Source organism: Protopterus annectens, chromosome 4.part0 (genome assembly GCF_019279795.1).
Source record: "Protopterus annectens isolate FY-2018-M chromosome 4.part0, PAN1.0, whole genome shotgun sequence".
Lineage (NCBI taxonomy): Eukaryota > Metazoa > Chordata > Ceratodontiformes > Protopteridae > Protopterus > Protopterus annectens.
In genome coordinates this window covers 736,805,888-736,831,774 of record NC_056733.1, presented here as the reverse complement: position 1 = coordinate 736,831,774, position 25,887 = coordinate 736,805,888, and the positions used below count along the sequence as shown (strand labels likewise).

Here is a 25,887-nt window from a genome sequence, read left to right as displayed (position 1 = left end):
AATCTTCTGCCATTTTAAGCATATGCTTCTTGGGCATAGTACCTGAAGAGCTAGGGGTAACACCAACTGAAGCTAAACCTGGCCTGCCCCTGGGAGAAGCCTTAGAAACAGAAGGAGAGGGCCTAGCCACCTTAGGAAGGGAGGGGAGTATAGTAACCTGAGAAGCCCCCTCAGCCTGACTTGCCTCCTGAGAGGCCACATCTTGCAATAATAAGGTCTCACTCTGGGAACACAAAGAAATCTCCGGTGGTGCCACCGGCTCCACCGACACCTCTAAAGAACCGGCGTCCGGTACAGACGGTTCTTCTAGCCGAGGCTTAACTGCCTTGTCCTTGCGCTTCTTCGAGGAAGCGGGCGTCGGAGCATCCGACGGCATTTTATAATTGCACCACTTCCCAAAGACTAACCTTACACAATCCAACCTTCTCTTTATAGTGCGTTTATTAAATCTAGCACAAGAGCGACAGCCAACAACGTCGTGCTCAGGCCCTAAGCAAGGAATACACAAAGTATGACAATCTCTATGCGGTATCTGTTTCCCACAAGAAACGCAATTATTAACTTTTTCTGACATCCGGTAAATGACTGAGGCAAGAAAAAACTAAAATATTCCCCAACGGGGTACTTAGCCAACTTTGAACTCGGTCTGAAACTTCTAAATCGAAAAATCTCAGAACGCCAACCGGCACTTGCAATGCTGCTTCTGCATCGGACCATGCGGCAAAAAAGACTGAGGATATGACGCCGGTCATGCGCATTTGTACCCTGACGTCCTGACGTCAGTTAAATGCGCCCTGACCGACGTCAGCCTTATACTTTGATATTCGGGCCGACCGTGGACAGCGGACTACCCAAGTGTCAGGACTGCAGCAATGTGAGATGAAGAACATCAAGGCAATATTTTATATTGCAAAAAAAAAAACCAAATGAATACAGTATGCAAAAATGAAGACAGTGGCAGCCATGGTTGAGGGCAAGCAAAGTACAGTTGTGTACACTTACCATAAATGTAGATGTTGGAGTGTATTCACTGTTGCAGTCCTAACCAATGGGTTATCCGGCTCCCGGTAGCCCTCGATTGGCCAGAATACCAAAGGTAAGTAATAATGACGTCGGCTGTCGTCGGTTGTAAAGGACATCGGGGCATCCGATACAAAAGGAGGCAGCTGACGTCACTTCCTCAGTCTTTCTTGCCATAACAGTCAGGAGCCCCCCAAAAAACAAGGCTTAAACCAAATTTAGCCTGTACCTTAGGAAAAGAGACAAGGGGGAAGGAGGGAGGGAAAGCCGGACTGCATCAGTGAATACACACAAACATCTACATTTATGGTAAGTGTACACAACTGTACTATGTTCATCATGTTTCACTGTTGCAGTCCTAACCAATGGGTTGATTACCAAAGCCCAGAGAAAAGGGAGGAGGAGCCAACAGAATCAAGGATTGGAGATAATGCCTTGCAGAACAGCAGTAGCAAACCCTGCTCTGGCTCTAGAAAACAAAGGCAAATTATAATGCTTTGTGAAAGTGTGAACAGAAGACCATGTGGCAACCTCCAAAATGTCTTTAGTAGGGACACCCCTTAAAAAGGCTGCAGAAGTGGAAGCTGCTCTAGTTGAGTGGGTCCTAACCCCTTGAGGAGGAACCTTGCCATGAAAGGAATAACAAAAAATAATACAATGAGCAATCCATTTAGAAATGCTTTGCTTAGAAATAGCCTCGTCCTGGGCTCCAGGGGCAAAACTGAGCAATAACTGTGCTGATTTCCAAAGGTCTTTAGCCCTGTCCAAGTAAAACCTGAGCTGCCTATGCACATCAAGAGAATATAGAAGTTTTTCACCTCTATTTTGAGGATTAGGAAAGAAGGTAGGAAGGTGTATGGACTGATTAAGAGTCAGGCTAGAAACCACCTCATGCATAAAGGAGGGGATGGTTCTCAGAGAGACCCTATCTGCATGGAAAATAAGAAAAGGCTCCACAGCCATCAAAGCATGCAGCTCCAAAACCCTCCTTGCTGAAGTTATAGCCAAAAGGAAGGCAGTGTTCCATGAGAGAAACTTTAAATCTGCAGTGGCAGCTGGCTCAAAAGGAGGAAGAGTGAGTTTCTCTAGAACAAAATTAAGATCCCAAGCTGGAGTAGGCACCCTTCTGAGAGGTTTTAAGTTGCAAGCACCTCTGAGAAACATTTTCATCAGGGGATGAGAGAAAATGGGTTGTTCAAAAGAACAATGAGCAGAAATGGCTGAAGCATGGATCTTGATAGAGGAAAAAGAAAGACTACCCTGAAACAAATCAGCCAGGTATTCCAGGATCAGAGGAAGGGTAGGCTGACAAGAAGATTCCCCTCTAGCCTGCATCCAAAGAGATAATCTTTACCTTTTGCCAGCATAAGACTTCCTAGTGCTAGGCCTCCTGACCTCCCGAAGCACGTTAACCACCTGCTGGGAAAGGGAAGAAGAAAAGGATGGAGTCATACAATGAGCCAAGCTGCCAAATGGAGAGACTGAAGATGAGGATGTAGAATGTTTCCCCCTTCCTGAACCAAAAGATTTGGCTTCAGAGGAAGATGCCAAGGAGGAAACTGGGAGAGACTGTGAAGCAATGGATAGCAATGCTATCTGGGCCAGTCCGGAGCTATGAGAATAGTCCTTGGTCGCTCGTCCATGATCTTCAATAATACTCTGGAAAGAGGAGGGATGGTATAAACTGAAAGCCGCGTCCAATGGAAGGACAAAGCATCCACTTTCCAGGCTCTGCTGCGATGTTGTTGGGTGCAAAAAAGAGGTAGAAGATGGTTGTCTGGAGAGGAGAAAAGATCCACTTGAGGAGTGCCCCAACTTTGAATGATGCTGTAAAAAACTGCTCTGTTAAGCTGCCACACGTGAGAATCCAGGGTCCGTCTGCTCAACTGGTCTGCCAAAACAATGAACCTTCCTGGAAGAAACTGAGCTAGGAGATGCAGGCCTAGGGATGCTGCTATGGATGAAAGACTCATGCTCTGCCTGCACAGGAGATAAGAGTGAGTCCCTCCCTGCTTGTTGATGTACCACACGACTGTGGTGTTGTCCGTCCTGACAAGCTGGGTCCCTGGAGAAAGAAGATGCTTGAAAGCTAGTAAGGCCTGCTGGACTGCCATCAACTCCTTTAAATGTATGTGCAGGTGCATATGCTGGGCATTCCAACTCCCCTGTATGCATCTGCCATCCAGGTGAGCTCCCCAAGCATAATCCGATGCATCTGTGGTAAGAACTTGAGTGGCCAGGGGTGGGCGAAAAGATATGCCTTTGTTCTGTAGACAGGCTGTTGCCCACCATAGAAACTCTGTCTGCAGACATGGAAGCAGAGGACTTATCACATCCAGGTCCTGTGTGTGTTGACATGAAATGTTCTTGAGGTATCATGGCAATTTCCTCATATGCAGTCTTGCATATGGAATCATGAGAATACAAGAGGCCATGAATCCCAGAGCTTGCAGGTATTTCCTTGCAGGGAGCTGGGACAGGCTTGCCAAGTCCTTGAAGTAAACTGAAAGAGTTGTCTGCTTCTGCTGAGTGAGATATATCATCTGGGCGGCTGTATTCAGACTCACTCCCAGGAATGTTATCTCTTTGGATGGCACCATTTTTGATTTTTCCACGTTGAGTGTGTAACCCACGGAAGAGAGAAGAGTTTTTACAAAATCTAGATCCTTTAACAACTGTTCCTGAGAATTTGCTTGAATTATACAGTCGTCCAAGTATGGATAAAAAGCAATGACTGGAGCCAGGCACTTTGTGAAAACTCTGCGAGCAGTAGATAAGCCAAAAGGCAGAGCAGAGAATTGATAATGTTGCTTGCCCACCCTGAAACAAAGGTATTGCCTGCAACTTTCCCTGAGAGGGTGTGCAGATAAGCTTCTGTGAGATCCAATGTTACCAACCAGGAATCCTTTTCTAATATTGGCAGCAACTGATGCAGAGTGAGCATTCTGAACTTTGGAATTATCAAGAAAGAGTTCAGGATGGATAGATCTAGGATAGGACGCCAGGTGCCTTCTTTTTTCGGAACTAAGAAAAGTCTGGAATAGAAATCCTGGCCCACCTGCTGAGCAGGAACTGATTCTATTGCTCACAGATGTAACAGAGACAAAATTTGCTTTTCTACATCTGCCCTTTGGTTTGGAGGAGCGTCCGGGAATCCTTTGGGTACTGGAAAGGTGTGGAAAGAAAAGTGGTGTCCTAGGGATACAGTTCTGAGTACTCATTTGTCATCCATGATGCTGGCCCACACATTTGTAAAAAGGGCCAACCTTCCCCCTAAAGGACTCTCCGGGCAGGCAAGAACAGGCAGAAGTTGGACAGAGTCATTGAGAATGTTTAGAATGAGATGCAGGCTTAGAAGTTCCCACCTTGGAAGAGGAAGCCTGCCAACGCTTAGACCTTTGAGGGGTAGCCACCTGTCTCCTAGAAGATTTGTAACATCTAGTCTTAGAATGGCTCTGTCTGCTAGTATCCGGGAACGTCCGACTCTTAGAAGGGTAATTCCTGCTTAAGTGAGTAGGCTGAACTTGCAGAAAGTCTTTAACTGTCTGCATAGACTTGGCCTTGTCTTCCATCTTCTTGAGCACTTCCTCTGCTTTGCTGCCAAAAAGACCGTCCTTATGCAAAGGTACATCTAAAAGCTTAGCCTTAACAGGCTCTGGTAGGGGCTGCTCCCTGAGCCAAGCGTGCCTTCTTATAACAGAGCCAGTAGCCGTAGCCCTACAGGAGGCTTCTAGAATGTCAAAACCACAATGTAATGAATGTTTATTGACAAGACTGGCAGAATTCAGCAAATCCTGTATATCCTTACTCTCCGCCAACTGAGGCACACTTGCTATCTTAGACTTAATAGCTTCCAAGGTGTGCTGCTGGTACTTCAGCATATGAAAAAGACAATTAGTAGACCTAATAGCAAGAGTGGCAGAGGTATAAACCTTTTTACCCCACCTATCTAGGTTCCTAGATTCCCTGTCAGAAGGAACAGAATTTTTAGTAACAGTGGCCTTAACTCCTTTAAGGCCTTGAGAAATAACCTCTGGATCAGCAAACGGATTCCTGAAAAGAAACAAATGAGAATTAGGAACTCTATAGTATCTGTTAGGTTTCCTGCGAGCAGGAGGAACCAAATTTGAAGTTAAGGAATTTTCCAGAAAAACATCATCAACCACTTCCAACACAGGTGGAATAGCCAAAGGCTTATGCTGAGGCAAATCCAAAAACTCCCTAATCCTTTTCTTAGAAAGGGGGTAATCCTGACTTTCCTATTTAAAATGTTCCCTGAGAGTATTTAAAGTATCACCAAAAGAGAAATCTTATGGAGGAGAAGGAGAAGGGATGGACTCCTCTGCGTCTGAATCCTCAAAAGGAGAGAAAGCTTGAGAAACTTTCTCTTCACCAACAGAAATGCTAGAAGTACCAGAACCTGAAAAGGACAAAGCCGCAGGAGAGATATCCCGACCTCTTTTTGAAGGAGGAGGCAGTGAACCCCTAATAAGAGTCAAAAGGTCATCAGCCATTTTAACCATTTGAGAATGAGGGGAATTAGAGGAAACTGGAGACTGCTTCTTCACAGGCCTACGACTGGAAGACTTACCTGCAAGTCTAAAGGACTCGGGAGGCCTGGCAGCCTCTGAAGTTGGAGCCGAAGTAGTTGGTACGAGCTTGCTGTCTGAATGAAGAACGGAGGTCTCGGACACCGGAGTCAGGTTCGTGGTTCCGGATCCAGCTGAAGAGGCAACAGGCAGAAGGTCAGAAGGCAAAATGGAAGCCGGAGGCCTGGGGGCCTCTGAAATGGTCTCAACCGAGGCCTGCGGTTGAAAATCTGCAGGCTGCAGGGGCTGCAAGGGCACCTCACTGGCTACCGCATGACTGAAGATCAGCTTAGCATCATCCGAGGACATGACCTTCAGAAGCCTGTCGCAGTCCTTATCCTTATGTTTCTTGGGGATATCCGAAGCCTGAAGACCAGCGGACGCCATATTGACAAACTTAGGCCAAACTCCAAAATGCTTAGCCCAACGACGAATAGTATACGGAATAAAGGAAGCACAGAGATCACAATTAGGAGCGCTGTGGTCAAGGCCTAAACAAATAATACAACAGGAATGAAAATCTCTATGGGGAATCTGCTTTCCACAGGTAAGACAATTATTAACCTTTTCTGACATTGGTTAAGGCAAGAAAAGAGGATCCCCAACAGGGTACTTAGCTGTAGTTGACTTCAACTGTGTAGTCGGAAACAAAAAAGGTAGACTGCCGACCAGCACTCGTGCATGAAATGCTTCTGCTTCGGGCTCTGTGGCAAGGAAGACTGAGGAAGTGACGTCAGCTGGGTCCTTTTATATCGGACACCCTGACGTCCTTTACAACTGACAACAGCCGACGTCATTATTACTTACCTTTGGTAATCTCGCCGATCGAGGGCTACCAGGAGCCGGATAACTCATTGGTTAGGACTTCAACAGTGAAACACGATGAACATCCATAAATGCTTATCTCTCTATATGTAAATACTGGCAAATTCAGAAATGATTCCAACTTAGTTCATATAAGGAAATATGGACAAAGAATTGCAATCTTTCTTTTATCAAAAAAAGAAAGTGCAAGAGTCTTCCTCACTATCAGCCATAAGCAGCTATCCCCAGTCACATCCAGACATTTATTTTGCAGAGCTTATTTGCAAAGCAGAATAGCTAAATTAAACAAGTAAATTGACAGTGGGCTGACACAAGCGATTTTCATGACATTCTGTGCAACAGCAAGTCAAAAGCAGAAAAAGACAGATCAAGTACAGAAAGAACCTTTCTTTCTCATGAGAATAAAGACTCTCTAATTTAGGATTTAATAGCTATGCTTTTACCTGGTTCCACAGCTATCTTTCTAACAGATCCCAAGCTGTTAAATAACATATAGAATTGTCATAATTTCTTCTAGTTTCAACAGGCATTCCTCAAGGCTCTGCCATCAGGCCCACACTCTCAACATTTTCAATAATAACCTCTCAGAAGTCCCTAAATCGGCCACAAGAGGTCAATATGCTTATAATTCCACCCTTATTTATTGTACCCAAAACCTAGACAACCTGCAGAAAATCACCCAGGAATACGTCTCAGAGGCATTTCTAACTGACACAACTATTTCTTAATCCCTAAAAAAAGTAAACCTGCCCTCTTTACCCCAAGACACCTTTCAGCCAACAAATCCTCCTTTTACATAGTCTCTACAAATAACACAAAACTGAACTTGTCCCACAAACATAATTGTTAGGCATTTACATAGACAATAACCTAAAATTTGCTTACCACATCCAACAGATGGTGAAAAAAACACCAAAATTGATCAGCCTTTACAAAATTAAACACTATCTGACCAACCTGCCAAACAACACCTACCCTCCCACACTAATTCTCCCTACCCTCCTATACTCGACCCCAGTAGTCACAAATTTACAAACTACAAAATTAAATCTGAAACAATGCTACCACAAAGCAGCTAAATTCTCAGTCTTCCTAGCATTCCATCGAAGCAGGAAACCTTGAACGACAGAACATTGTTCCAAAGCTGTCAAATATCCCCTTTGCCAAACAGGCAGAGAATCAGTAGCTTCAGAACACTGGCAAACAGGTAAAGAAGCACAAACATTAGGTCCTACCATAAGCAAAGCCATAAACAATGATATAATGTTGATGTCTACCTCCCGCAACACTGTTGAAATATCTTAATAAGTACCTAAACAAATAATTTTAAAAAAAGGTGACGAGGAACTAGGGCCCAGGTCTGTCTTCACAGCAGCAATAATATCATCGAATGCCTTTGGTTCATAGGTTGGTACTATGCTATCTATCGGCCCTACAGCCTATACAAGCCTAGCCATAACAATTCCCTGGATATTTCTTCCCACAATATTTACTTCCCTGGACCCCTGTCTAGCAGGGCAACTGACGTGATCCCAGGGCGAATCTCCTATCTCCCATCCATTCGTCAAGGTTCCTTTTGAAGAGGGCCAAGGAGGTGCTCTGCTTGACATGTACGGGCAGTCTATTCCAGAGTATGGGGAGTCTCTGGGTCAGGAACCTATCCCTCCAGCGTGTTCATTGTGATGACAAGGTTTAGATCTCTGGAGCATGTGGCCCTGAGGGATTAGGATTTCTTTAAGTGGAGCATGTCCAACTGCTCCGGGTTTGACATGGCCTTGTATGTTAAGCAGAGATCGCCTCTGAATAGATGATATGCCAAAGAGTATAGCTGGAGTGTTTTTAGATGGTCAGCATATGGCATCTGCCTTAGGCCTGTGATTCTTTTAGTGAGGTATTTCTGCGGCCTTTCCAGCTGTTGCAGATGTCTTGTAAGGTACATACCAAACGGGGCATTGTACTCTATAATGGGTCTAATGAGGGATGAGTACAGTGTGACAATGACCTCCTTTTTTCTGGATGAAAAGCCCTTAATGATGAGGTCTGCCACACAGAAGGATTTCCTGACTGTTGTGGCGATGTGGTTATCAAAGGTGAGAGCACTGTCCACCTGTGTCCCTAAGTCTCTCATCACACTTTCAGTGTTTAGTGTACTGCCACCTATGTGGTAATTCATGGGTACATGTTTTTTCCCAAAGGGGATAACTATACATTTCTTGGCATTAGGTTTGAGCACATGGCTCTGGCACCAAGCATCTGTTTCTGTAAGGCCCTTTTATAGAATATCCACATCATTTGGGGATTCAATAATGGCTCCCAGTTTGCAGTCATCTGCGAACTTTGTTAGCCAGAGTCTTTTAATGTTGGCCTGTACTTCAGAGAAGTAGATGCCAAACAAGAGCGGTCCCAGGACTGAACCCTGATGGTACTCCACTTGTAACATCTGGAGCTGGATTTGGATTCGGCTACTTTTACAGTCTGGGTTCTGTCAGTAAGCCAGTTGGCAACCCATCGAGTGATGTGGGGATTTATGCCCAACTTAGTAAGTTTATCTATGATTCCAGAGTGGGGGATGGTTTGAAGGCCTTGCCGAGGTCCAGATAGGCTGTGTGGACCGCCTCACCCTCGTCCACAGCTCTGGAGATTGATTCGAAGAAGTCAATCAGGTTCAGGAGACATGATCAGCCCTTCACGAACCCAAACTGGATGGGGTCCAGTGTTTGAAGGTTGCCAATGTCTTTGTTTATAAGTTCCATGATAATGCATTCTATGACCTTGCAGATCAGGCTCGTCAGACTGATGGGACGGTAGTTCCCGGGATCCAAGGTGGATCCCCCCTTGTGGAGTGGGATAACTATAGCTGTGCTTAGGTGAGGTGCGGGTTCATTTTGTAGTTCATGTAGCACACAGCCCGGGATGTCATCTGGTCCCATGAATACTGTATTCTTAGCTTTGGAGAGTGCAGTTTCTACCTGTGTGGCCATGATTACCAGAATATGGCAATCTTTTGGTATTGAGATGGGCCCTTTAGGGGGTGAAGTTGGCACTAAAGCGATCTGCCAGGATATTGGCAATGTCCTTGGGATGAGAATATTTAATGCCATTCTGTTGTAGCTCACAGCAGATCTGAGCATTGGCATTTAGATTCTTGACATAACTATAGAATGCCTTGTGGTTGTCTTTGGAATCTTTGGCAATTTTATTTTCGTAACTAGCTTTGGAGGATTTTATGAGGGCTTTCAGCTTCTTAATGAGGCTGGTAAGGGAGTTTTTTGCATCCTGGGATTTTCCTCTTTTCTGCAACAATTTCTTCCTTCTGTTGTAAAGTTTGTTTATGGCAGGGGTCCACCAGATTGGCTTCCTTTTTTTGGAGGACAGCGTCTTGGTTCTATCTGGGATGGCACAATTCATGCACGAGTGGATGTGCTCGTACAGTGCCTTAGTGTAGGATTCAGCAGTCGAACTGTCAGCTCCAGTCTGCATGGGTGTCATGAAGTTTGTCACTTCTGACTTGAGTAACATGAAGTTGGCTTTGGAGAAGTTTTTAAGGAGATTTCCTTACTGGGGGGGGGGATGTGGATGTCAAGGGTGATTAGCTTATGGCAGACCTGACCAATGAGGGGGTGACCACTGGTGCGGAGCATCTATCTCCCATGTTGGTAATGACCAGGTCTAGGATATTGGAGCCCCTAGTGGGACAATGGATTAGTTGATCCAGGGCACTGGAATTTATGAATTCCAAGAACAGTGGGAAAAGGTGTTGGTATCTGAGTAGTTTTCCCACTTAATGGCAGGGTAGTTGAAATCACCCAGTATTAGAGTGTTTGGTTGTATCTTAATATTTTCCAGTATGTTTAGAAAGGTGTAGTGAGAATCTTGGGGCATGGTGGGGGATCTGTAACAAGCTGCAACTTGGATTGCAGTCTTACCTAGTGTAAGTTGCACTTGGAGAATTTCATATGCATTGTGTTGGGCAACTAGCTTGGAGGTGTGAATATCCTTAGTTAATACGGACACTAATCCACCTTTAGTGTTTCGGTCTTGGTTTGGCGGCTGAAAAGTGTGCTAAGAGTTGTAGCCTGGTATTGCAGGGGTGCTCTCTGGAGCCTTGAACCAGGTCTCAGTTACTGCACAGATATCAATGTTCTCCATTTTTAGCAGTGCCTCGAGAGTGCATTTTGAGGTTTAGACTTCTAGCATCGAGTAGCATTACCTTCAGATTTGGCGTGTATGATATTAAAAAAAAAATAAGGAAGCTAGGGAGAACTGAACCACCAATATCTTAGCTCCCAAGCTAGGGCACTAACCACTAGACCAACAAGCAACTCAGCAACTTTCTTAGCCTGCTACAACAAGTGCTCTATGACACCAACTTGCGTCAATAATTATCTTTGCTTTGATGTTCTGATGCTGATGATTCTTTGCCTGCTTCGATGAAAACACAGGAAGCCAAATTCTCAACTAGCCATCAACATAGTATGCATCACTGTATAACCCTTAGAGAACTGAACTGGCTTGGACTACCTCACTGCCTATCCTATCCCCAACTTGTCACAATTCATAATCTCACTTAAAAACCCACAAACTGTCCAACTCTCTTCACTCTCATCCAACAATACTTCCCCATTAGACCCTTACGGTCTACAAAAAAACTCTTCCTACTCATCATGAAATCCAAAAATGCAGCTGGTGACACTGTTCTCCAACTACTGAATTCCATCCCTCTCTCAGTAAAACTGGACCACCGTCACAAGCCTTGTCAAATTCCTACTAAAGTCATAGCTATCTAAATCCTCTGCCAACACTTGACACTCACTGTTTAAACTATACATAAAATACTGTTTATATTGAGTAACATTTTGTACGATATCTTAAATTGCTGTTGTTACCTGCATCTGTATGTTTACAAGATCCGTATCAGGTGTTTTATTTTGACTGTTGATAGTTTGTGTGTATGACTGGAACTTTTCTAGCTGGCCTACCACTAAAATGGAGTCTTGCACTCAGCCACACTTTCCCAACCAACAAATATAATAAATAACTATGTACATGAAGGCAAACAGTTTTTTTTAATTTATAAAACAAAACTCACCCAATGTCGGCATTTCAGCATTACGTCTTTGAAAACAGTAGCTGTTGTCTTCAAATCTTCTATCACCATCAGTGGTGGCGCACTTTCCACTGGTTCAAGCAAGAGTACCTTTTCAACTAAGGTACCCATCAGCACCCCAATTTCCTTATACAGGAAGACACATCAAATACAGTAATCAGTTATACAATTAACTAGCCACTCAATCACAGGCAATTGAGACTAATAGATGCAGTCAAATCTATGGTTTAATAGAAAACAGTATGGCCTCACATTCATCCTCTCTGTAACTCAAATATATGAAAGTTAAGTAACTTACTCATAGTTACAATGTACAATATATCATTCATGTTATTTAAACATTGACATCCTTTCATACTGCATGCACTATCATATGCTTAACATAGTCATTGTTAAAGGCATTGCTAGCTTATGCAAATAAATCAATTTGGAAAACAAAGGAACCAACCACAGACAGAGGACGACCTGTAAGGACCAACTCAGCCATCACTTGAGGGAGGCAAGAGATCTGGTCCTCCAGGCCAAATATTTACATATGTAAACATATCCTAAGACTCACTGAAACACTTCTTTCTCAGCACTGCAACCTCCACCAATCTAGGCAAATTATGAGAGGCAGAATATATTTGTGGATTTCATTCTTACAAAAAAGTGCAAGGAAGATGGCTCTCTGCTTTACAATGTGTGTGAGCAAAGATAGGCTGTCTTCTACATGAACTACAGAATGAACTGGCACCCCACCTCAGTACCATGTTCAATCATAGCCTCACCTCAGGCTTTGTGCCCATTGAATGGCGCACCGCAACAGTTATCCCACTCCACAAAGGAGGGGCCACAACAGACCCCGGGAACTACTGCCCCATTAGCCTGACGAGCCTCGTCTGCAAGGCCATGGAACGTATCATCATGGAACTCATAAACAAAGACAATGGAGATCTCCAAACCCTGGACCCCACACAGTTTGGGTTTGTTAAAGGCAGATTATGTCTCCTAAACCTGATATACTTCTCTGAAGTAGTCACCAAAGCCATAGATGAGGGTAAGGTGGTTCACACAGCCTATCTAGATCTCGCCAAGGCGTTCAACCCCATCCCCCACTCTGGAATTATAGATAAACTCACTAAACTAGGTATAAATCCCTATGTCACTAGATGGGTTGCCAACTGACTTACTGAAAGAACCCACACTGTGAAAGTAGCAGACTCCAAATCAGACTTCAGACCAGTGGCAAGTGGAGTACCACAGGGTTCAGTCCTGGGTCCTCTCCTGTTTGGTATCTACTTCTCTGAAGTACAGGATAACACAGAAGGTCTTTGGCTAACTAAATTCGCAGATGACTGCAAACTAGGAGCCATAACTGAAACTCCTAACGATGTGGACATCCTAAAAAAGGGTCTCACTGAGACAGATGCCTGGTGTCAAAGACATGGTCTCAAGCTCAATGCCAAAAAGTGCACGGTCATCCCCTTTGGTAAAATTTCTGTACCCATGAACTACCACATAGGCGGTAGTCTACTTAACACTGAAAGTATGATACGAGACCTTGGGACACAGGTGGACAGTAGTCTCTCCTTTGATAATCACATCGGCAAAGTGGTCAGGAAATCCTTCTACGTGGCACACCTCATCACAAAAGGTTTCTCGTCCAGAAAAAAAGAGGTCATTGTTCCCCTCAACTCATCACTCATTAGACCCATTATAAAGTATAACACCCCTTTTGGTATGTACCTCACAAGACATCTACAACAACTGGAGCTGTTGGACATGCTCCACTTAAAGAAATCCCAATCCCTCCGAGCTACACTCTCTAGGGACCTAAACCTTGTCACCACAACAAACAGAACATGCTGGAGGGATACATTTCTGTCCCAGAGACTTCCCATACTCTGGAACAGACTACCTATCTATGTCAAACAGAGCTCCTCATTAGCACTCTTCAAGAAAAATCTTGATGATTGGATGGGTAATAGGAAATTCACCCCGGGGATCACTTCTGTGGTTCTGCTTGACAGGGCCACAGGAAAATAATTTTCTTGGGTGGCGAAAGCCAGGGTACCTTTTGGCTAGGCTTGTATAGGCCATAGGGCCAATAGCCTAGTACCTACCTATGAACCTATGAGAATCTGGCCAATGACTTTGCACTGCAGAATAACATTCCTCATGGATGAATAACAAATGCGATCGAATGAGGTGATGGACTTTGAAGGAAGGCCTCAGGTATGATCTACAAGTCCTTTATCTTTTCTATATACTATTCCTACTTTGGATCCTTAGCTGAACCTCTAGTCAGTATTTAAGATGGATCACTGACATCACTGCCAAATTAAAGCTTGCCAAAGACCTTGGACTTCTTTTTTCTGAAATCACCAGATCGTAAGCTGAAAAATTGACAATGATAATATCCAGTCGAGATCACGCCCTTGTCACAGGTGAAATAAAATGTTCACGGTGGTCCTGACCCATGAACATTCTTAGGTATCAAATGAGGGAACTTTCCAAATAAGAAGATATGAGCAGTACAAGCTGCTGGGAACAACTGAAGACCCATAGGCTGCACACACCGTTTGCCTCTGCTGCAGGAATAATAAGGGTAGAAAAAGGAGGTGCATTTCGCAATGCATACAACTCAACATATTTAAAGTGGCACAGGACAGATGTTACTGCAGAGGGAATCCTGAAGTAAGAGTTAGCTATTAGACAATGTGCAACTGAAAGTACAGCATAAAATAACTGATCATTTACCTTAATTGAGACCCAGCAGCATGTGAGTATAAGGCTGTGCTCCTCTGACAGAAGCACTGAATCTTCACAGTCAGATTGTGCCAAACCCTTTCCCTGTGCAATAAGATTTTGGATAGCATTACCCATTTCTGCAAATGATGGAGCAACTTCTGAAAAATAAAAGCTGGATGTTAGGAATCCAGTCACAGAAAGCTGAACTATTCAAAGTTTACTATGTTAAGGAGATGAGCATCACACAAGCGCTGGAAGGTAGCCAACACTAACTGCAAGTTCAGAATATTACACAATCCCCCTGGGTGAGACAATGGCAAACTGTAACAGGAATATTTTTTTTTTTACAAGGATGAGGATGCAAGTACTGAAGGCTGTCAGCAGTGCAAGTTCACCACTTTTTTTAATCTGTTGGCCATAATACATGATGAATATCATGTATCTTGTAAAAGTATCTGATCATAGCTTTACTGTTAATTCCATGATTTTGCCTCCATTCTCTCTACTTAGGGGTAGCACAGGCATTCCTGATTCCGAATTTAAATGGACAGTATTATCATGACCTGTGCTACCAGAACACCATCAAGTCACTGACATATACTAACATCACCTAGTACACTGATGAGATAAATGCTTCACACCTCAGCCAATTAGCAAATAGGTGCTCGATTATTGCTTATCTGTGGTCCACGAATGGGAACACAGACAAGTACTACATTTAATCACCACCTAGTGGCAACCTGAGGAAATGCAGTAGCAATGACACCAAAGGACCATGGAATCAGATGAAAGGGACAGTTCTGTGAAATCAGGTAACCCTAACATTTAGGGGAAAATAAAAATCATAACAATAAAAAGGTATAAAAATATTTCACTAAGAATGCCCTCTGCAGCTCTTGTGACTATTCAAGTGCCAGTTATTTACACACGTGCAGTTTGTCTAAAGTCGCTAAATGCACATGGAATACCTCACCACATGATCTGTCACTATACACACCATGCTGCTGAGAGTCAGTGTCCTGTGTGCCATATAAAATGCCAAGGAGGAAAGTGCTGAGCTCCTGCACTAACATCACCAAATAGCCAAGTTGCTCCTGCCATCTGTTTCTAAGTTCTGTCTTCTGCATTGAAATAGCCACCTCTGGAGCTTCAATCAGACACCTGCGCAGAGATGTAAGCACACCTGGAAGAAAGGCATACTGTTAGCACAAGAAGAAAAAACAAAACGTCATTTGACTGCAATTTTCTTATAGTTTGTTCTTCCATGTCTGTGAAACATGGTCCCTTTCCAGCCACACCAGACTGTAAAGAGTGAACATACGCTTCTCTCTCACATGGGAACACAAGTACAGTGTAATGAAATAATAAACAATTTCATAATTTGCAATACAATATGCAGACAGTCGTATGTAGTCCCCATACTGCAACTAAAAGATAGACATTACTTCCTCAAGGAGTACACACTCTCCAGTGTGTTCATTCATCTTCCCTAGATATTGAAAAATACCAAATTGAAACAACAGCAATCAACTTCACATTTTCCAGAAATGACATGTTCTGTAATTTGTGGATTTACTATGGGATTCTAATCAAAACAGTCTAGTCAAACAAAAAACTGTCTTCACAGGTATCAGCATAGTCTAAGCAAAACATATTTAGAAGCTGCACATTCTACCTGGTTACAGTGAAGTAAATGTAAATGAAGGAATTGGCATATTTTAATGGTGGATGACAAGATCTGTGAACCTGTGGGTACACGACCTAGATTTATTCATAAAAATAGAAAGAATTTAAAACAGCAGCTTTGTTGTCCCAGGATACATCGTCCCATGGACTCTTTAGAAGCAGGCAAACGCAAATGTGTAACTTGTATGTTTTGTGATTTTATAATGAATCCAGATTTTTTTTAGGCACCCTGACACCAAGTATTCATGGCAGTTAAGGGTTAGGGCAGATTGTAATACTCACTATGTTGTATGTGTTACCCATTGCGTCGTATGTTTTAAATTTTCTGTAGGAAAGACTAACCGTCGCCTTAGGGAAACGATTAGAGATCATATTTATTGCATTAGGAAGGGACATGATTACAGTAACCTAGCAAAACACATCCTTTCAACAGGGGATACACATACTTTTTTATTCCAGGTCCTGCACATTCAGTTAGAGAATATTAGAATGGGAGATATTGTGAATAACACTGAAAACGCAGAACTTCAATGGATTTTACGACTGGGGGCAAATCGTGGATCAGGGGTAAATAACTGTGTTCCCCTTAAGCCAGTGTTAAAGGATACGAAGTTAAAATGAGATTTTGACTTTTATAAATGTTCATGTCTATTTAAAGGCTGTATTATTGTTACTTAGTTTTAACCAATGATAGTTTTTAGAGGTATTTTTGTGTTTTGTGATTGGTGTATTGTTAATAGCATGGTATATTTAAGTTTGTTTTTAATGTCTTCATTTGTGTCTGATGAAGTAATGTGGAACATTACAAAAGCGCTTACACTTCATTAAACGTTTGGATTTTATTAATGCTTCTTGCCTTCCGTTATTTTGGCTTTTTGTTAATTTTATTGATTCATGGCATTACTCTCATTCTTTGGGGGACTATTACTTTTGAACTTTTTTGAACTGTGAGTATGGCGGAAGGCAATGTCAATGCTACAGATGGAGAGATGTATCGTTTACATGGTGTGCCTATGAGTACTAAACTACATGATTTTATGGCTGAGCAACAGAATCCACTGCTGCTAGTGGCTGAGTTGCTGAATGCTCCTGATGACAACATGCTATGCAACTGCAACTCAGATTCTAGAGTCCGTGAGTTGAAAAGAAATATGGAGAATGACATATTTAAATTCAAGAGGCTTCAGTATCAGCGTTATCACTTGGAAGCCTGCTTGAGTAAGAACGTTGTTCCCAGAGGGCTCAGAGTCTTGAATATGCCCACATATGGGAATACCTACCCAATGCTTTTGGCTGAATGGCAAAAAATCAACCTAGGGACTAGTGAAGCATACCTTAAACTCCTCACTGACTTTTTTCAGTCAATGGAAACTGAAATGAATGGCAAAATTGTCCAACAGCAATGTGAACTTGTGAATGCTGTTGGCAAGGAGCAGGCAGACATCTATTTAAATAAGTTAATTGAAAAGGTTTTGAGTTGTGAGAAAAAAATGCTGCAACTGAAAAGGAAGAAACTAGCAAGAGATGTGTTTGATTTCTCACATCAACATATTTTCACTTGGCCTAAAAATCGTACTGCCCTTGATAAAATGGAGACCAGTCAGAGTACTGAACCAGAGGAGCTGTCCAATTCATCGAATGCAGAGGGCCAGCCATCCAACCCATCATTATATTCAAATGTCACGTCTCTGGAACCACCCTCTTCTGTTTATTCCACTCCACTGGTGGAACCTCCACCTGTAGCTGGTTCCAGCTCCTCCTCTCTAGTTGGAGATCCGGTACCAGTAGTAAGATGGAAAATCATGCAAGTGCAAAAGGAGCAGGTTTTTCCAACTTTCCCTCTACCAATTCGGAACCAGAGAAAGAGGTCGTTCGACCAAGGGATGCAACAAGGAGGACAGAAAAGGAAAGCACCACCATCGTCCTCTCAGACTGGAACGCTAAAGAAGATGTGGGGTTTCAACGGACAGGAGTAGCGTGGAATATTTCAAAATGTGTTAACTGAGGCAGAATGTACTTTATTATCTAAAGGTTTGACTTTTATACCCTATATTAAATCCGATTTCAGTGATTCACTGATTCAATTGCATCTGTTCACTCGCAATGTTGCATTGAAAAAGCTGTTTAATAATAGTGAGACCAATAAGGCTTTGTGTTTTAAAACCTAGTGTATTTGTACCTAGTTTATCTTTCGGTATAGAAGTATTCATACAAGCCTGTGAAAAGGATTTATATGATGGCTACAATTATGAGAAACGGAGGTTGCATAATAATTTATCTAGAGATGAACAGCTAGCCATCCGTAGTATGCAAAGAAACAATAGTATAATGATCTGTCCTTCTGATAAGGCCTGACTCGTAGTGATACTGGACTCTGATTATTACTAGTTAGATATGCAATGCATATTATCTGACTTGAATGTTTATAAGGCTGTTTTTTTAGAGTATTGTACAGACCATGCTGAACCAGATTATTAATACACTTCATGAAAGTATGTGTCTAGGCCTTATTAGCAGGGAGTTGTTTGAATTTTTTTCAGTTGACAAACCACTTACTCCTCAAATGCACAGACTTCCCAAAATACATAAGAATCCTACCAGACCTAAATTTAGACTGATAGTAGCTGGTGCAGGATGGCTCACTGAGCCTATTTCAGTGTATTTAGACAAACAACTTAGGATGGTCTTGTATGAATGTCTGGTTGTGCTCAAGGATGCGGACCACTTTTTAAGTGATTTGTATAAGGCAACTACAGGACCTAAGAAAGAAGAATTTGACCTATTAGTGACCTTAGATGTAGTATCCTTGTTCACATGCATCCCTAATCAAGAGGGGATTGCTATGGTCAAGGCATGTTTGGCCAGGTATGGTAAGCATGGGACACAACAGGTTGATTTTATCTGTATGCTCTTGGAATTGGTATGTGAGCACAGTATTTTCCTGTTTAATAACACCTGTTACTGGCAAACAGCAGGGGTAGCCATGGCACTAGCTGTGTCAATTCTTATGCAAATTTAGTAATGATGAAATCAGGAACAGCATCGTCATGTCCATCAAGGAGGTAATTCTCCAGTTCATTTTTATCGACGATTTGCTGATGACCTTTTTAAAGGTTGGAGAGGTAATGAGAATGGTCTTTTAGAGTTTGTTAATATCTTGAACAATAGTAATCACTTTCTTAACTTTACTCTAAATAAATTGGCTGTATGCATTGACTTCTTGGATGTGACTATTATGAAAACGGGAGAGGGTCTATCTGCCAGGCTACACAGAAAGGACGGTTATTGAGCTTCATTCCTTTATAGGGATAGTATGCACCTGCCACATATTTTTACTAATATAGTGGAAGGTCAGGCATTAAGGATATCATGCCTGTCCTGTGAGGACTCTGATATTATTAATGAATTAGACCACCTGGAAAATGCATTCATTACAGTCCAAAAGAGATAGCACAAGCATACACAAAGGTAAGAGGTGAAAGGGAAGGACGGGGTAGACCATTCTTAAAAACTTCAGCTTTGGCCGGCTAAGAACTTGCTGTATTCAACTGGACGTATAAGAGAATTTAAGTACCTTTATCTGCACTTTTTTTTTCAAAAAATACAGTATTTAAATTGATTTTAACTGTGTGTTGCAGGAATATTAACTGAACTGGAAGTTAGTCAGTGTTTGCTGAATTTTGTTATTTGCTAGTAATTACAGGTGTGGGGTAGCCACATTCTTTGATTTCCTGTCCTTGCCTATTTAAAAAATACAGTATTTAAATTGATTTTAACTGTGTGTTGCAGGAATATTAACTGAACTGGAAGTTAGTCAGTGTTTGCTGAATTTTGTTATTTGCTAGTAATTACAGGTGTGGGGGTAGCCACATTCTTTGATTTCCTGTCCTTGCCTATTTAAGTGGTACAGTGCGAAATATTTTCTGCTTAAAAGCCTCAGCTTTGGCCGGCTAAGAACTTGCTGTATTCAACTGGACGTATAAGAGAATTTAAATACCTTTATCTGAACTTTTTTTTTTCAAAAAAATACAGTATTTAAATTGATTTTAACTCTGTGTTGCAGGAATATTAACTGAACTGGAAGTTTTGACTCTGCTCTTCAGTTAGTCCCACCCACCCTCCCTGTTTTTGTTTTGGTGTTAATCTTAGTGGCCTTGAAACTGCCCGCCCCTGTTGTAAATTTGTGTTTGGATACTCCTTCTGGGCCCATCTCATTTGCTCACTCAACTGAGTGCAGTGAGATCATATTCTGATTTCAGGCACTCCTACTGTGTACAATGAGAGCATCTGGGAAACAGAAAAAAAAAAAAAGTTAAGCTTGTTTCCTGCCTTTCCTGTTAAGTGGTATAGACTATTTGTAGGCTTCTGAGCCCCCAAGCCCTTCTGTGTTGGAGGGAAGCCTTCTAGCTTAGTTTTTTTTTCTTATAACTAGCCAGTTTTCTAGTTTCAGCACTCAAATCTGTTTCTTTGATCTCAGCACTTGTTCAGAAAAAAAAAAAATTCATCTGCTTTTACTGTACTTGTGTTTCTACCTACTTTATTTTACTTTTGCATCATCTTAAAATTACTCAATTGTATTTATTACTGCTTAGTGTAACTCATTCTAAGCCTTTTGGTTTAAACACTTGGGCTTCGGACCAGTTGTTTTGCACTGAGAGGGTTTGTGGTCTGCACTGTAGTGGCAGAACAGGTAGCTTACATTCTTCTAGGTTGGGAACTGCTGATTGAGGGCTCAGTGTCTGTTATTCTAAAAGTGCATTAATTCTGGTTTAAGCACTTGGGCTTTCAGGCCAGTTATTTTACATTAAGAGGGTTCGTGGTCTGCACTCTTGTGGGAGGAGAGGCTGGACTCTGCCCTTCTGAGCTGGGAATTTCTGGTTAAAGGCTTATAGTGCATGCATATCTGAACTGCTTCTTACTGAAGTTGGTGCGCCTTGTTTGCTGTAGCATAGACTGGATTCGGGCCTGCTGGATCTAGCTTTGTTTGTGTAACTTGAGCACTAATCCAGGCATTCTCTAAAGTATTCAATTGTATTTATTACTGCTTGGTAGTAACTTGATTAAAGTGTAGCTATCATTCTAAGTCTTTTGGATTAAGCACTTGGGCTTCAGACCAGTTGTTTTACATTAGGAAGGTTTGTGGCATGCACTGTGGTGGCAGGACAGGTAGCTTTTATCCTTCTAAGTTGGGAACTGCTGACTGAGAGCCCAGTGTCTGTTATTCTTAAAGTGTATTAGTTCTGGTTTAAGCACTTGGGCTTCAGGCCAGTTATTTTACATTAAGAAGGTTCGTGGTTTGCACTCTTGTGGGAGAAGAGGCTGGACTCTGCCCTTCTGAGCTGGGAATTTCTGGTTAAAGGTTTATAGTGCCTGAATATTTGAACTGTATCTTACTGAAATTGGTACACCTTGTTTGCTGTAGCATAGACTATATCCAGGCCTGCTGAATCTAGCTTTGTTTATATGCTTGTTGTTTGTTTGCTTGTTATTTCCCTGGAACGCTAATTCCACCTATTAAGCGGCTTCTCAACGCTTCTGTGGATCACTAGTGATATCTGCATTGGTTACTGTACTTATTTCCTTGTTTCACTTGAAAGAAAGTTACTGTTTGTCGTTTTTGCATTTAAGTTACCTGAAACACATTGCACTTAAGTTACCTGGCACTTGCTCGCTAAAGCAATTATATAAGTCAGCACTAAAAATTAAAAGCACTACACCCTCACTCCCCACTGGCCCTTCTTTTCAATTATTAAGGAATTCCCAATATTATTCTAGCATGTCCAAAGGTCAGTTGTCAATCTCCTCTCCGGTCCAGCTGGTGAATCTGGGAAACTTGAGGCAATGTTACAACTGCCTCATGTACACAGACAACCCTCTCCTCCTCCCAACAAACTCCAACACAAGTGAGAGATGCAACCATATAGCCAAACTGGAGGCTAAGCTCTCTCAACTCAGTACTGGCATAACCAGTCAGGAGGAGAAGGAAACCACACTCACTACAATTCCAGTCTCACATAGACCTACCACGACAGCAAACCAAACACATAATCACACAAAAACATACTTGGAGGCTCTAAATAAAGATCTGCCTAAGCAGCAGAGACCTCCAAAGCAGACACCCAAGCAACCGCTACCCCAAAACAAAACACGTGCAACACATATCTCACAAAGCCAGTGTGCCGAACAGTCACAGCCCTAAAGACTAAACAACACACCTGATACACTTGCAATAGGTGACTCTATTGTCAGGCACACTGACGTCCCGCTCACCAGGCTGAACAAGGAGAGGGTCACTGTGAGCAGCCTGTTGGGCGCTAGGATCCGCTACATAACACAAGCACTCAGGTCACTCCAAGGCAAGTACAAATATGACTCAGTCATTGTCCATGCTGGTGTGAATGACCTGAGACGTACCTCCCTGGTCTACATGAAAAGAGACATAAAGGAGCTCTCTGAGCATGTAGCCCAGGCCGGTATGACCCTGACCTTGAGTAGCATCTTACCCTCACCAAGAATGATGCCCCAATATGAAGACAAGATGATCAATTTCAACAATTGGCTTAAGTACTGGTGTCATTCAAAGGGGATCCAATGCCTGTCAGCATGGGATGATATGCTCGACAAGCCACTATGCTTTGCTAGGGATGGCTTGCACCTGTCACCCCTAGGCTTTCGGATATTGGCAAAGACTCTTGCTACCCCCATAGTGCCTTTTTTAGGCAAGGCTCAAAAGACAAACCTACCTCCATAGGTATCACAAGGGATAAGAAACTAAGAGTAATGCTACTCAACGCCAGAAGTCTAAACCTCAAGATGCACGCACTCGAAACTCTCCTTAGCATGGAGAACATCGATATCTGTGCAGTAACAGAAACCTGGTTCAGGGCTCCCGATAGCACCCAGCACTACCAGGTTATACCTCATACCATGCTTTTCAGCCCCAAAACTTGGACCAAACCACAAAAGGAGGGGGAGTATCATATTCATCAAAGATACCCACACCTCCAGGTTGGTGGCAAAGCACGAAACATCAGAGACTATCCATGTGCAACTAACAATGGGTAAAACTGCCTTCCAGTTTATAGCCTGCTACAGACCACCCTCCCAAACCCAGGAACCCCACTCGGCCTTTCTGAGAACACTGGAAAATATGAAGGTCTCTCCAAACACCATTATATTGGGAGACTTCAACTACCCAAACATAGACTGGGAGCATTACTCTAGCTCCAACACCCTAGCCCAAAGGTTCCTAGAATTTATAAACTCAAATGCTATGGAACAACTTGTTACCACTCCCACAAGAGGGGAAAACATACTGGAACTGATCATCACCAACATGGGGACTCTATGCTCCAGACCAGAAGTGTATCCCTCACTGGTAAGATCAGACCATAAACTAATCTCACTGGATATTCACATCCCGACCCCACCCCCTGCCCAGAAAACCACAGTGAAAAACTTCTCTAAAGCAAATTTCACACTCCTCAAAACAGAGGTGGAATCCTTCAAAGCCCCCAGGCCTGTGGAAAATACAGCCCAGACTGCAGAATCCTTTATAAACGCATTCTATGAACACCTTCAGGAATGCATGAATCATGCGATCCCAAATAAAACCAAGACCCAATCCTCCAAAGGCAGACGTCCTGTCTGGTGGACCCCAGCCATAAACAAACTATACAATAGAAGGAGGAAGCTACTAAATGATAGAGCAAAATCCCAAAAGGGATGGCATCACTGATCAGTATTAGCAAAAAACTACGGGCACTCATAAAATTGTCTAAGGCCAGCTTCGAGAGAAAAATTGCACAGGACACTAAGGATAATCACAAGGCTTTCTTTAGTTATGTTAGGAACCTGGGTGGTAATTCCCAGATATGCTCAGAATTAGTCCAAAATGACAAAAAATACACTGAACCCACAGACATTGCCAACATCCTAGCTGACAGGTTCAGCGCAAACTTCTACCCCCCCTCCCCACCAAAAGGGCAAATATCTTTCCCAGCAGAATGCTGCCCCCCCTGACATCTCAGATGCTCAGGTAAGAGCCGCCCTCTCCAAAGCAAAAAACACAGCATCAATGGGACCAGACGGTGTCCCGGGCTGCGTCCTACATGAACTCCAAGAAGAGCTAAACCCAAACATAAAACTACTGTTCAATCTCAGCCTTACTACAGGATATGTGCCCAAAGAGTGGAGTACAGCAACAGTGGTCCCTCTCCAAAAAGGTGGTGCCTCAACGGATCCTGGAAACTATCGCCCCATAAGCCTGACTAGCTTGGTCTGCAAAGCTATGGAAAGGATCATCATGGACCTCATAAATAAAGATATTGGGGACCTACAGACACTGGATCCTACCCAGTTCAGCTTTGTTAAGGGCAGATCCTGCCTCTTAAACATGGTTGATTTCTTTGAAACAGTCACAAAGGCCATTGGCGAGGGGAAGGTGGTCCACACAGCCTACCTGGACCTCGCAAAAGCCTTCGATACAATACCCCACTCGGGCATTATAGATAAGCTCACCACCTTAAATATAAACACCTATGTCACTAGATGGATTGCAAACTGGCTCAAGGACAGAACCCACATGGTTAGAATTGCTGGAGCCATGTCAAACGCCAAACCAGTTACAAGTGGTGTCCCACAAGGCTCAGTCCTGGGACCTCTCTTGTTCGGTATATATTTCTTGGAGGTACAGACCAACACGGAAGGACTGTGGCTGACCAAGTTCGCAAATGACTGCAAACTGGGCGCCATAATCGACTCTCCAGCCGACACAAGCATCCTCCAAAAGGGCCTCATAGAAACAGACAACTGGTGCCAGAGCCATGGCCTCAAGCTAAATGCCAAAAAGTGTATAGTCATCCCCTTTGGCAAAAACAAAGTGCCCACAAATTACCACATAGGTGGTAATCCATTAAGTACAGAAGAAGTAATTAGGAACCTGGGGACCCAAGTTGATAGCAATCTCTCATTTGACAACCACGTGGCCAAAGTGGTTAGAAAAACATTTTATATAGCCCACCTAATCATGAAGGGATTCACATCTAGATCAGGGAGGTCATCGTGCCTCTTTACTCATCCCTCATCAGGCCCATAATTGAGTACAATGCCCCTTTTGGGATGTACCTTACCAGACACCTGCAGCAACTGGAAAGACCCCAAAAGTACCTCACCAAGAGGATCAAAGGGATCAAACAGATGCCATATGCTGCCCGGTTAAAGAAACTCCAGCTTTACTCAGTGGCATACCGCCTGTTCAGAGGCGATCTGTGCCTGACGTATAAAGCCATGTCCAACCCGGAATTAATGGACATGCTGCACCTCAGAAAATCCAAATCCCATCGAGCTATGCGCTCGAGAGACTTGAACCTCAGCACTGAAATAAATAGGACATGCTGGACGGACAGACTCATAACCCAGAGGCTCCCTTCACTCTGGAATAAAATCCCAGTCCAGGTTAGGCAGAGTCCCTCATTGACTCTCTTCAAGAGGAATCTTGATGAGTGGATGGGAGATCGTAGGTTTACCCCGGGTATCACTTCTGTGTCACTGTTAGACAGAGGCACAGTATACTAACCTCGAAAAAGGGCATAGCAAAATAAATTTAAAATGGGTGGCGAAAGCCAAACACATTCTGGCTAGGCTTATAAATGCCCTAGGGCAGATAGCCTAGTATGAACCTATGAGCAGACCTAAGAGAGAACCAGTACGCTGACCAATGCATTCCTGTAGTGTTATCCTGTACTCAAGATGTGGACAGGATCAGGAATATAATTAACAGGAATTGGCATATTTTGATGGTGGATGACAAGATCTGTGAACTTGTGGGTACACGACCTAGATTTATTTATAAAAATAGAAAGAATTTAAAACAGCAGCTTTGTTATCCCAGGATACATCGTCCCATGGACTCTTTAGAAGCAGGCA

The 25,887-nt window shown here is 43.0% G+C and overlaps 1 protein-coding gene across 1 annotated transcript in view; it reads right to left on the bottom strand.

Moving 5' to 3' along the window:
- Positions 1 to 25,887, bottom strand: part of LOC122799562 (thyroid adenoma-associated protein homolog) — a 672,025-nt gene that overhangs the window by 371,285 nt on the left and 274,853 nt on the right. Inside the window, exons 16-18 of the mRNA XM_044068695.1 lie at positions 15,272 to 15,457; positions 14,284 to 14,432; positions 11,524 to 11,667 (exon numbers count right to left, since the gene is read on the bottom strand). Of these exons, the coding sequence (XP_043924630.1) occupies positions 11,524 to 11,667; positions 14,284 to 14,432; positions 15,272 to 15,457 (479 nt within the window). The remainder of the gene's footprint in view (positions 1 to 11,523; positions 11,668 to 14,283; positions 14,433 to 15,271; positions 15,458 to 25,887) is intronic.